The 13,281-nt window shown below is 43.9% G+C and overlaps 1 protein-coding gene across 1 annotated transcript in view; it reads left to right on the top strand.

Moving 5' to 3' along the window:
- Positions 1–13,281, top strand: part of greb1l (GREB1 like retinoic acid receptor coactivator) — a 436,507-nt gene that overhangs the window by 408,852 nt on the left and 14,374 nt on the right. The window contains exons 27-29 of the mRNA XM_085992812.1: positions 1,954–2,115; positions 5,166–5,370; positions 11,825–11,990. Of these exons, the coding sequence (XP_085848938.1) occupies positions 1,954–2,115; positions 5,166–5,370; positions 11,825–11,990 (533 nt within the window). The remainder of the gene's footprint in view (positions 1–1,953; positions 2,116–5,165; positions 5,371–11,824; positions 11,991–13,281) is intronic.

The raw sequence follows: 13,281 nt of genomic DNA, 5'->3' as shown, positions 1-13,281 counted from the left end.
TTTACTGTCTTTAAACCTAGTAGGCCAGTTTTTTGCATGTTTAATACATTTTTTTATATCCAGTGGCATTTTCTCATTTTATTTAATATAAGGAAAATATATATATTGTCTTCCCTCTTTTAAGTCACTGAACACACTGAGCAGTCCTTATTTTCCATTGTTAGGCTTAACCAGCTGTTCACAAGGCTTTACCAATGCCACTGTGTAACCAGCCTTTAGGGAGTGTGCAAGAGTAATCATCCCTCTTTATGGGTGAAGTCCTTAGCCACCATTCAGTATGTCCCGTATCATAAACTTGGCCTATAATTTGTGTGATTTAAAACAGCACTTCCTTAGCATAGATAAATATAAGATTATAAAGCAGTTATAAAGTGTGCCATGGATCCTGGATAAGAACTGCCATAAATTTGACTTTCAGGCAGATACAACACCACCACAATGTTGTATACACTTCCATCTTCTCCATTAGACAGCCACCACAGGTTGCCGGACAAATAGGAAAATGACAGCTGCTCACCCGCCGCCCACTATCTTTTGGCGAGTGAAACCCATATCAGGCTATAGTCACTAGCAATGTGACAACTATTTTGATGTCTAGGCCACCCTGGTGAACCTAGTTCCAGTTGGACCCTTCTGAGAATCTGAACTTTATAGCAACAAGGTTGCTAACCTGATTGTACCATTGCATGTAAAGTGCTTTATGGACATCCGGAACGTTCTGTCTTTACTTTTCTCACCAGCTAAGAAGATCTTGTATACAGTCATGTCCAAGGTCCTTAAGGTTACGGATGACCAATCTTGCCCTGTGCTTGATTCATGTTTATTCCTGTTAAACGTGCTGATACAGACCATTGTAAGTTTATGCTACAGTATTAATTTAATGGCCCAGATATTCCAAACCCTACGGGTGGGTACGGGCTGTGTACACACCCGTAGGGACATCGGAAATGCCGGTTTTAGGCATACACAGCGCATTCGCTGAAAACCGGCATTTCCAATCTGTCAAGAATGCTCTTGACAGATCCTCCGGCTGCCCTGGAGAAGGGCCTCTGCGGGCGGAGAGTTCCGCTTTTTGGAGACCCTCCGCCCGCAGAAAACCCTTACAATTCTTGCGCCTGGTAAAAGCAGGCGTAAGGCTTGCTTTTACCAGGATAAGAGTTGAAAAAAGTTTTTTAAAACATTTTTTTCACTGATTTATCATTTAAAAATACTTTAAAGAAAGGTAAGTTTATTTTTAGTCCTGCAAAAAACTTAATTTTTTTCAAAAAATTAAATTTTTGTTTAAAATATTTAATTTATTGTAATTTCAAGTCATTTTAAAAATGTGATTTAAAAAAAAAAAAATTATTTCAAGTTTTACTATGTTTTTGGGGGTGATCTCCATTCATATATTTGACAGGTCTTCCTGTCAAGCGTATGAAGGGAGATTCCCTTCTTTGATTGGCTCCCCATGGCCCACGTGATCCCAGGAACTACATGCGCCTCTGGGATACGTGGGCCCTGCGCACTTGCAGTTTGGAGAGGCCCAGGATCAGAAGTGTGTGCGTCCTGGGACCCCTCAAGTAAGGGCGTAGATTTTCCCAGATCGCAGGCCTCCGCCCGCGGGAGGCCTGTGATCGGGAAATACGGGCCAATATATCCAGGGAGCTATTGATGTACATCCACTTTAGCTAATCATTTAATACATTACTCGCTTTTCTTCCTATATACCTACAGTCTTCTCTTTCATTTACTTTACCTGCACTACTTCTGCATTTATTTTTTTTAATTAGTTTTAATTCTGATGCTCCTTTATCATCATTTTCTAAAATTAAGTCATATTATTCAGTGCAGATGGCATACAGTGCGTTTGTATAAGATTTCACTGTAATGATATCCAGGATTACCTGTTGCAGAAGTTTAAGTACAAAGCTTCATTGGAGAGATTGAATCCATGATCTAATTGTGTTTCAGGTGTTTGATTCCACACTACATGCATTTACGTTTTCTTCCTCCATGTTGGGAGAGGAAGTGCAGCTTCATTTTATTATCCCCAAGTCAAAGGAGCAGCATTTTGTCTTCAGCCAGCAGGGTAAACATCTGGAAAGCATGCGTCTACCTCTTGTCACAGATAAGGTCAGCAACTGTAGGAACTCCTAAAAAACTTTATTCAGAGCTAATGTTATTTTGATAGAGATTTAAAACATTCCTGTTGTGAAGGAAAGGAAAGGACTTCCATGTATATAGCGCCTTTCACGATCTTGGGACGTCCCCGAGTGCTTTTCAGCCAATGAAGTATTTTCGAAATGTAGTCATTGTTGCAGTGTAGCAAAACGCAGCAGTCAATTTGCACACAGTAAGGTCCCACAAACAGCAATGTGATAATGACCAGATAATTAGTTTTAATGATGTTGATTGAGGGATAAATGTTGGCTAGAAGTCTGCTGCTCTTCTTCGAATAGTGCCATGGGAGCTTTTAAGTGCGCCTGAGAGGGAAGACCATGCCTCGGTTTAACATCTCATGCAAAAGACGGCACCTCCGACAGTGCAGCACTGGCTCAGTACTGCACCAAAGTGTTGGCCTGGATTATGTACTCTAGCCTCTGGAGTGGGGCATGAAACCACAACCTCCTGACTCAAAAGGCAAGAATGCTACCACTGAGCCAAGGCTGACACCTAAAGTTAAAAGAAATAACCATTTGTGCTTTGTGGGAATTTGGCCAAGATTCAGGACAAATGAACACCTCTCACCCTAAAGTAGGATTAAGGTGTCAACTCCCCTTTCCTTTTTATATTAGTCAGGTCTCTCATTTTAAATAACTAGATCATATGCCCTTACCATGTTTTCTTACATGAAGACAAGCTCAGATATGTGAATCCCTTTTTAGAAGCTCGTGCTTAAGTTGCAGAACCATTTCTGTCACTCTACTTTGAATTCTTTCTGATGCATCAATGTCCTTTTGAAATTAAGGAGCCTGAAAGTAGTACAGTATTCTAAATCTAGCCTTACTAATTAGCCTTATACAGGAGTAAACTTACACTGTAGAGTTTGACTTGTAATCACATTACTAGGATGTGTCATCGAGCTTTATCAGTCTTTTTGATAACTACTGCACATTGACTGAATACTTTTAGTGAGTGGTCCTTAAGAGTGAAGCTTTTCATTATGACTGCCTTGAAGCTTATACTGTTGTTCTACTGAACACACTAAATGCTGGAAGATAAATAAATAATGGCTTATAATGCTATATACTCCAAGTATTTAAACCTAGGGGGATATCTTACCATGTTGATAATAAAGCAATAGATTGTAGATTTTTATATGTGCCACTTAAAATGGTGGCTGGTCATCATTTTTCTTCGGTCAATTTTGTGACATCTGATTTTAACAGAAATGACAGAAAACTTTCACATTTTTCAAGCAGTTAAAAGCAGCTTATTTCATATAACTATCAGGAATAGAGTGAATCCACTTGTAAAATGGTGAGATTGTGCAAAACTGAAGCGTGTACCAATGGCAGTATGAACGTTCAGAAGGCCTGATTAATTGCCGAAACACATGAAATGAGGTCATGGCTCTGATGAAAGGCCATCGACCTGAAACATTAACTCTGTTTTTCTCTCTCCACAAATGCTGTCTGACCTGCTGAGTATTTCCAGCATTTTCTGTTTTTATTTCAGATTTCCAGCATCTGCAGTATTTTGCTTTTGTATAAGTACTAGTTGTCCTGATTCTCCAAATCTTCAGCTTCTTTTTTCTGATTAACCCCTGTTCTGAATGGGAGCTCAGAACTCAGTTTTCATTTTTAGTCCTCTGTGCAAAATTTTCTCACAATAAGCCTCTATCAAGGCCTTTACACTTCTAAAAAAGCCTTTTAACAAGTACATTAAAAAAAATTACCATTCCCTTTGCAACCATTTTAAGTTGTAAGCATATCTGAGACGAGCAGGAACAATGGTTAAAGTCTACCACTTTTTGAGGTCGATCTTGACTTTGTGCGATAGTGTAAAACGGGTGAAATCAATGGAAATAAAAATCGGGAGAGATGTAAAATGGGCTGCTGATTTACTATCATCCGTTTTTAATTCTAATTTACTCAGTTAATATTTCTATTGCCATTAACACCTAGGGAAAAGTTCACTTCCTAGATTGTACCACTGCGAAAATGCAATACAGTCAATGCCTTTGTGATGGATCAGAATCATAAACAACTTGCAGGAAGTGCTTGTTGAAGAATTGGGGCCACTTCCGGTGGCGGGGTGGGCCTCATTTAAATAGTATAATGAGGCAAAGTGCCTCAGTATTTTCCTCCATTTTAGGTTTAACCCTGGCCAGCTGGGTTTCAGGTAAACCCAACAGCTAAAGTGAGGTGAGGACTGCTGGATCCAGCACTGCTTGTGAACCAGGAGGAGCAGAACTGTTCCCCCCGGTCCACAAAGCTAACCTGCTTCTACCCCCACCCCACCCTGTGATCGACCATTAGCCTCCCCTTCGATCTGACCACCCCGCGATTGGATCTCCGCCCCCCCCATGATTGGACCCTGCCCCCTCACGATCCAATCTCCACCCCCCCCCCCCCCCCCCGAGCTACACTGTGCCCCCAACCCGGCCTTTGCGATCTCCTCCCGGTCTTTCCGATCCCTCCCGCCATCCTCTGCACTCCCTGGCTGTGGCCTCTGTTCTCCCTCCGCCCATTCCTATCTCCCTCCGACCCTTCCGGTCTCCCCACCACTTCGGCCTCTGATCTCTCCCCTCCCACATTTCTGATCCCTCCCTCCCTCCTCGGCTGCAGCCTGATGTCGCAGGCCTACCCGCCCGACAACCAGCCAGCATCTTAATCTGGCTGGCTGCGGCCGGGAAATGAAGACGCAAAATGTTAATCAGGTCCTGCCATAAAAACCTGTGGGAAACCCATTCTTCCAGGTTTCCCAAATGCAAAAGAGCACCCCTCCCCAAATATCGGTGCCAAACTATCTGGAGTGTTGTTGTGCCGGAATAGCAGTTATTTTGTCTAAAATTCCCTTAATAAATATGAGCACTTCTACTTGCTAATTTCAAATGCATAATGTTGGGAAATTTATGTAATGCATAGGCTGCTCTGTTGTACTCATTGTATAAAAGAATGGCCTCAAATTTGATGCAATTACTTTTATTTAGCAATGTTTTCCTTAATTTGTTTTGGCAGAATCCAAAATTAGTGAAGAGTCCTATCTTTACACCTACTACAGGGCGGCACGAGCATGGCCTTCTGAACCTCTACCATGCCATAGAGGGTGCAAACCACCTTCACATCCTTGTGGTTAAAGAGTTTGAAATGCCTCTCTATCGAAAATACTGGCCCAACCACATTATGTTGGTATTACCAGGCATGTTCAATGGTGCAGGGGTGGGTAAGTAACACTGCTTTATGTTTTCTGTTTTATGTTGTAGTGAGCAGTAGGTGTTATATAAGGTTGTGAGGTGGATTAATTTTCAATAAAGCAGTCCACGCAAGTCTTTTTCATCTCGTGTTTGCAACACTCTATATTGAAATTGGTAAGTGATCCAAGCAGTGGTTTATGGGAGTAGTTTTGCAAATATTTGTTTCCATGGAATTTCATTGTTGTTCTTTTATATTTCCATCTACTTTTGTTGGACTTTTAGCAATCACATTAGACTAATACTTGGTGAGTGTATGTTTATTAGAGATTTTTTTCCACTCATGATCAACATGAACATTTACCATGAAAACAAAGGATTTTACAGTAAACTATTGTTAACACGTGACGCAAGACATCTAAACATGAAAATATTTATGATGTTTTTGTATTCAGCTTGTAAATCAAATAGTTCCTCATTTGTTTATCCTCTATATACTTTAGGATGGTCCATTGTCAAATAAGGGTGATGGGCAATGCCCCTTAGAGAGCTTTTTGCTTGTGAAAACTTCATAATTCTCTCCCATTGCCCCCATTTTTACTGACATTAGATAGGTCTCTGTTGTGTCTGTGTATAATAAGACACAGACTGCAGGAGAAATGGTACAACAGGTGTTTACTCAACGTGGCTCACATTGGAACTGAACTGTACAGATTACTACTCAGTGCTATATACAAGTGTGGTCACTGCCGGTACTGCAGTATACATGAGCTGTAAAAGATAGTTCCCCCCTTAAAGGTATATACATTACAATTCCTCCCCTTTTAGATTAACAGTACCATAACACTCATTTAACAATTAAATATCAAACTAATTACAATTACCACTTTTAACATGCAACATTAGCTGAAAATAGTCTATTTATATATTCAGTCTTTGGGGAGGCTTCCTGATCCTTTCTGGATAGCGCCTTTCCCGAGTGTCTTGCTCTTGGTGCGGAGGCGATTCTGGCCCCCTGTCGTCGGTTGGTTCATCAGCTTCCGATGCTACTGTTTCTGGGGTAGATGCGACCTGTACGTCGGGTTCATCACCAGGTACGTATGGGCGAGGCATGGGGTTGACTTGTTCCTGTGACTCTAGGATCTGGTCAGCATGGCGTCTCACGATGCTCTCCCCAATGTCCACTGTGTACATTAGTGGGCCCTGCCGTGTGCATATCGTTCCTGGCTGCCATTTTTCTGTTCGGTAGTCGCGGGCCAAGACTGGTTGCCCTACATTGAAGCTCCTTGTTGGCTTCTCATGGATGTGCTGGAATTGCTTACTCTCAACATCTCTTTGTATGTTTGGTCTGAGCAAATCCAGGCGAGATCTTAACCTTCGGTTAAAGAACATCATGGCTGGGGCCTGGTTGGTGACTGTATGTGTCGCATTCCGGTAGACGAACAGGAAATTGTCCACCTTGTGCTGCAGCGGAATGTTGTCATTGCACATAGCCTTTATTGCCTTCTTAAAGGTTTGTACGAACCTCTCAGCCAATCCATTTGTGGCTGGATGATACGGGGCGGATGCGTAATGCCTTACCCCATTCTTTTTCAAGAACCTCCGGAACTCTTCGGACACAAACTGTGGTCCGTTGTCGGAGCAAATCTGTTCTGGCAAGCCATTCCTGGCAAAAATGGTCCGTAGGACTGCAATAGTTTTCTCCGTGGTGGTGGAGGACATTTTGATGACCTCAGGCCATTTCGAGTGCGCATCCACGGCTATTAAAAACATTGAGTCCATGAATGGACCAGCAAAATCAATATGCACCCGTTGCCATGGAGATGAGGGCCACTCCCATGGGTGTAGAGGGGCCTGTGGTGGTGCATTTTGGACTTTCTGGCATCCTGAGCAGCTCTTGGTCAGGTCCTCGACTTGTTTATCGATTCCCGGCCACCACACATAAGCCCTGGCTAGGCTTTTCATTTTACCCCTCCCAGATGACCCTCATGAAGCTCATTGAGCACTCTATCCCTTAACTTGGGTGGAATTACCACTCGGGATCCACACAGCAAGGTCCCCCGGCACACTGACAGCTGTTCTCTCCTTGTCGAGAATGCTGGCAACAGTGAGTCGCCATGTGCTGGCCATCCCTTCACCGTCAAATCATATACCCGAGACAGTGTCGGGTCATTTCGGGTTTCCTTTTCGATACAAGCGTTAGTTACCGGTAGGTATTCAACTATAGTCGAATGGAATATTTCGACAGGATCCACTGCTGGTGCTTCCTCCGCAGTAGGCAGTGGCAGGCGTGATAGCCCATCAGCATTTCCATGCTGTTTCGTGCCCTTATATTCAATCTCATAGTGGTGCGCCCCTAGAAAAAGTGACCATCTTTGTAGTCGTTGCGCAGTCATCACCGGAATGCCCTTCTTCGGATTAAAAATGGAGACAAGAGGCTGGTGATCAGTCAGCAAGGTGAATTTCTGCCCGTGCAGATAGTGATTGAACTTTTTCACTCCCCACACTAGGCTGAGGGCCTCCCTGTCAATCTGGGCGTAGTTACGCTCGGCTGAGGTTAGTGATCGTGACGCAAAGGCTATTGGCCTCTCTGAGCCGTCCGAGAATTTATGCGACAGCACCGCTCCAATGCCGTAGGGTGACACATCACATGCCAACCGAATTGGTAATGCCGGGTTGTAATGGGCCAATACCTCTTTCGATGTGATTAGTGTTTTGCTCTTCTGGAAAGCTCGTCCAAATTCGTCACTTCCATGGCACCCCAGTTTGCAGTAGGGTGTTCAGTGGGTGTAGTATTGTAGACAAATTTGGCAAGAACTTATGGTAGTAGTTTACCAGCCCGAGGAACGACCTCAGTTGTGACACATTTTCCGGTGCTGGAGCCTTGACTACTGCCTCAATTTTCTCTGGGGACTTATGTAACCCCTCTTTATCGATAACGTGGCCACAATACGAGATCCGTTTTCTAAAAAACTCGCATTTGGGGCGGTTAGCTCGGAGCCCATATTCCTGCAATCTAGTGAGCACCTGCTCCAGGTTGGCAAGGTGATCACTGTCATTTTCGCCCGTGACCAGGATGTCGTCCAAATAACACTGGGTCCCTGGGATCCCTTGCAGGACTTGTTCCATTGCCCTCTGCCAAATAGCTGGAGCGGATGCTACCCCAAATACCAGCCGGTTGTATTGGTAGAGACCTTTATGGGTGTTAATTGTGAGGTATTTTTTTGATGCTTCTTCTACCTCCATTTGCAGATACGCCTGGGCCAGATCAATCGTAGTGAAGCGTTTCCCTCCAGATAGCGAGGCGAAAATATCTTCAATCCGCGGAAGTGGATATTGTACGGTGTGAAGGACCGGGTTCACTGTTACCTTAAAGTTCCCACCGATGCGAACCTTCCTTGGTTCCCCAGGCGTGCTGCTCAACGACGTTTTCATCACAGGGACGATGGGTGTAGCCCACTCGCTCCAGTCTACCTTGGACAGTACACCTGAACGTTCCAGACTCTCCAGCTCTGCTTCGACGGCTGGGCAGATCGCATAAGGTACCGGTCTGGCCTTAAAGAATTTTGGGCTTGCGTTTTCTTCAATTTTAATCGTCGCTGTCATGCCTTTTAGTGTTCCGAGTCCTTGCTGGAACACTTCTTTCGCGTCAGTTAGGATCTTTGACAGTCGCCCAGGTGTGACGTCGTCATCCTTTTTGTCAGCCACAATCAGTGCCTGTATGGAATGGCAATCTAGTTGTATTTTCCGGATCCATTCACGTCCCAGTAATGGTGGTCCTCCATCTTGCAATACATACAGGTCTAGTTTTGGTGTTTCCTTACCGTTATATATAACGGTCACCCTTATTTTTCCTTTGGGGTAGACTTTTTGCCCCGTGTACGTCTTCAAAATAATTTTTGTGTCTCTCAAGGGTATGTGTGAGAATAGCCGCTCGTAGTCCCGTCGGTTTATGACTGTTAGGGCTGATCCTGTGTCCAATTCCATCTTTACCTGGACTCCTGCTACCTTGAGAGTGACCCAAATGGTTCAGTGATCCTCCGTTGTGATCACATTATGTAGTTTCAGACAACTCAGTTCCCTGCTTTCGGAGTCGTTATCACTCTTTTGTTCATCTGAACTATTCTCCGTCATCTTATGTACCTTCTTGTACTTTTCTTTGGTAGGTTTCTTATTGCTGGTTTTCTTTCCCAACCTGCAGAGTCGTGCTATGTGTCCTACTTTTCCACACTGTCTGCACACTTTGTCTTTGAACCAGCAATCATTCTGGTCGTGTGTTGTTCTGCCGCAACGATAGCACTTCTCTGTTCCATATGACATTTCGTTTGTGCCATATTCTTGCGGTCTCTGTTGTATCTCTGCAGCGCCCCGTGCTGCTGCTTCATATGATACCGCAATGCTGAAAGCCTTTTCCAGCGTAAGGTCCTTTTCAGATAAAAGCCGTTTCTGGGTTCCTTCACTTTGAAGCCCACACACAAACTTGTCCCTTAAGGTATCTGCCAGTCCCGCTCCAAACTGGCAGTGTTTCGATAGTTTGCGCAGTTCTGTTAAATAATCAGCATTGCTTTCATCCTTATGCTGGTTCCGTTTGTGAAACTTGAATCTTTCTGCTATCAGCAGCGGTGTGGGGTTTAAATGTTCCTCTAGTATCGTTACTATGTCTTCAAAACTCTTTTCCATTGGCTTCGTTGGGGTTACTAGATTTCGTAATTACCCATACGTCTTTGCACCCATTAAATTTAACAATACCGACACTTTCTTGTCATCTGACACCTCATTTGCCTTGCAGTACACCTCTATTCGTTCGACATATGTAGTCCAATCTTCGACTTCATTGTCAAACGCGGTGATACTGCCACTCTTCGGCATTTTGGGTGTGGTTTAAAATGGCGTCTCCCAATGGCTTAAAATGGCGTCTCCCGTGCTTTCCTTCCTCCCCCGCTGCTGCCAACGCCGCTCCCGGCGGTCCTCGTGGCAGTGGCGGCGCCCTGTAGGTTTCGCGCGCTTCTCCTGCGCTGCTGTCAACGCTGCTCTCGGCGGTCCTCGTAGCAATGGCGGCGCCTCGCGGGTTTCTGCGCATCTCTCTCTCCCTCTCTTCGACGCTGCTCGGCCCCTGAACACCGGCTGCGCCCTGTGCGCTCTGCCCTCTCTCTCTCTCCCCCGTCGACACTGCTCGGTACTTTGCTGTGCCGCTCGGTCGGGCTCTAACCCGCCGCTGTCCGGGAAGGGTCTGCGCACTACCTGTTGCCAGCCCGTTTCGCTGGACCACCTCGACTGGAAAGCCAAGCCTGGCTCTCGACAGCCTCCCCCGCAATTCTCGAGTCTCTGCTGGATGACTGGGCGGTTGCCCGTGGTCGACACCCGAGTCTCTGGCCTTGACCTCCAATCCACTGATCTCCAGGAACGAATCCCCAGGAGGTGATGCAGAGTTGCAGGTAGGTTCGAACTTGCCTTGTCGCCAATGTTGTGTCTGTGTATAATAAGACACAGACTGCAGGAGAAACGGTACAACAGGTGTTTACTCAATGTGGCTCACGTTGGAACTGAACTGTACAGATTACTACTCAGTGCTATATACAGGTGTGACCACTGCCGGTACTGCAGTATACATGAGCTGTAAAAGATAGTTCCCCCTTTAAAGGTATATACATTACAGTCTCAGTGCTGCTCCCCACTTAAAGAGGTTTCTTAAGTTCTTTCTTTCCTTTTTCATAATTGGTTGTCAATTTTGCGAGCAGCATCATCTTTGGTTGTCACGTTGGGCCTTTCCCCATTGATCATCTGTGTCTTTGTTGTCTTCCTAACTGCAAAATCTCACGAGATTATACAGTTTCTCTTGACCTTTCCAGAAAAGCATGATGAAAATAAAGTAAGGGAAAACAGAAATTCCCCAGACATGCTGACAGGAAATACTGAGAGTAAGCCTTCAGGTTTCCCCAGCCAAATCTGAAAAGCAGCACAAACACTTCAGAGTGGTTTGTCTGGTAGGCCAAGAGGACATTGCAAAATGTTTCAGGACCACACCAATATTGGAGCACCAGTTGAGGGAGGCTTAATCTCACTCTTCCAAGAGTGTCTTATTCCAGCTCTAGCTTAAAGTGGTCTTCTTTGGGAGGCACTGAATCACCAAAGCAGCCTCCCTAAGTTTTCTGCTAATGGCACAATGTCCAATTCTTCACCCTGACCCCCACCACCCCAATTTGACAAAGGACCTATCTGTGTTTATGTGAAGGATAAACTTCAATCAAAGGATGAAGACTTTACCAAAGGTAACTGATAGCAATCATACTCTATGAATTTGGATTGAGAGGAGTGTACAGCTACATTTCTTCAAATAATGACTAATTATCATTTAATTTTCACTTAATATCACACTTTTAACCAATAGGAAAGTGAATCTTATTAAGTATCCTTTTTTCTGCATTTGTCCAGAAAAATGGATTTACGAATTGAGTAATGCCTTGTGTAACTGTTTGACCTCTTCAGGTGCTGCCCACTTTTTAATCAAAGAACTTTCATACCACAACTTGGAGTTGGAACGAAACCGCCAAGAAGAGATCGGGGTCAAACGACAGTGTGTGTGGCCGTTTATACTTGTCATGGATGACTCTTGTGTCCTTTGGAATGTTCATAATATGCAGGAACCGAGTAGGTAAGAAAGGCGAATACAGCGATGTCTTCATGGCTGAGAACCCTTTTTTATGACAGGCCATGTGCATGTTTGCCCCCAGGCTGCTGCCAATGTCCCTCTAGTCGGCAATGATATGGTACCTTAGAATACCCGGGAGTGACTTCCCACTCTGATGTTCTCTTTCCCTTGCTGGGAAATGTTTATCTCCTCTCTGCTTGACGCAGCTTGAATTGGGAATAAAACAGTTGAACCAGCAAAATAAAAAGGAATAACTGCAAATTTTGGAAATACTCAACAGGTCAGTCAACATCTATAAAGAGAAAAGACGTTTTGGAAAAATACCCTTAGTTGAACCAGCATATCTGTTTTTGGCCTGTGGCACAGTGTTAGTTTGAAGCTGTCTAAACACTGACAGGAATTGTTTTGTTACAATAGAAAATGTGTCTGCCAAATCTGTAGAGTAACTGAAGCTAAATATTCTAGCATTGCACTTTTGAACTGTCTGTTTCTACAGTACAAGACTGAAATGTAAATCTGCATTTATTCACATCATATAGAATTTGACAGCTTTTGACTCAATATTCTCAATTTTACTTTTTTTAAATGTGCTAATGAAGGTGAGAAATGTTGCTGGGGATTCAACACTTTCCATTTCAGGTATCCAGCGTCAAGCATTCCTAGGTCAAGTATAGTACAGCAGAACTAAATCCTGAATAAAACTGCCTCAACAACGTGTCTCAGTCCCAACTTCAAAGGAGCATCCTTTACTGCATTAATGTGACAGTTTCCTTCTCCAACACCAACCTGAGTGATATTGTCAAGTTAGTGCTAACTAAGGCAGCTTTGTGCTGTAGGCCTATGCCCACTGGGAGCTGGATTATGACTGTCCAAACTTATTTCATTTAGGACCCTTACAGCTAACAAACAGAGGAGATGTTCACCCCTTCAGTCTGGGCTGAATTTGATGCCAGGACCCAGAGGTGAAAGGCCAGTGTCTAACCCACTTCACAATCCAGTACCCCATCTTCCAATACTTGATGCAAACTTTTTAAGATACTGTACAGAAATACCACACCCACACAGTGTGACAGATAGATAAAAAGATAAGATTAAAAGATTGCATTTTATACAAGCAACTTCTTGCTTCTCTCTGAAACATTTAAAAGCAGTTTACATACAATGAATTACTTTGAAGTGCAGTCACTGTTATATAGGTAAATGCTGCAGCTATTTTGTGCATAACAAGAATTCACAGACAACGATGAGGTGAAGCTTAGATTATTTCAATGCAAAAACTGATGTGGTGTTAGGA

This window comes from Somniosus microcephalus, chromosome 7, assembly GCF_052327205.1.
Source record: "Somniosus microcephalus isolate GS21.2 chromosome 7, FLI_Smic_1.0, whole genome shotgun sequence".
In the NCBI taxonomy this organism is placed as follows: Eukaryota; Metazoa; Chordata; class Chondrichthyes; order Squaliformes; family Somniosidae; genus Somniosus; species Somniosus microcephalus.
Note: the sequence above shows the minus strand (reverse complement) of the source record. Positions and strands in the feature narration are given on the sequence as shown.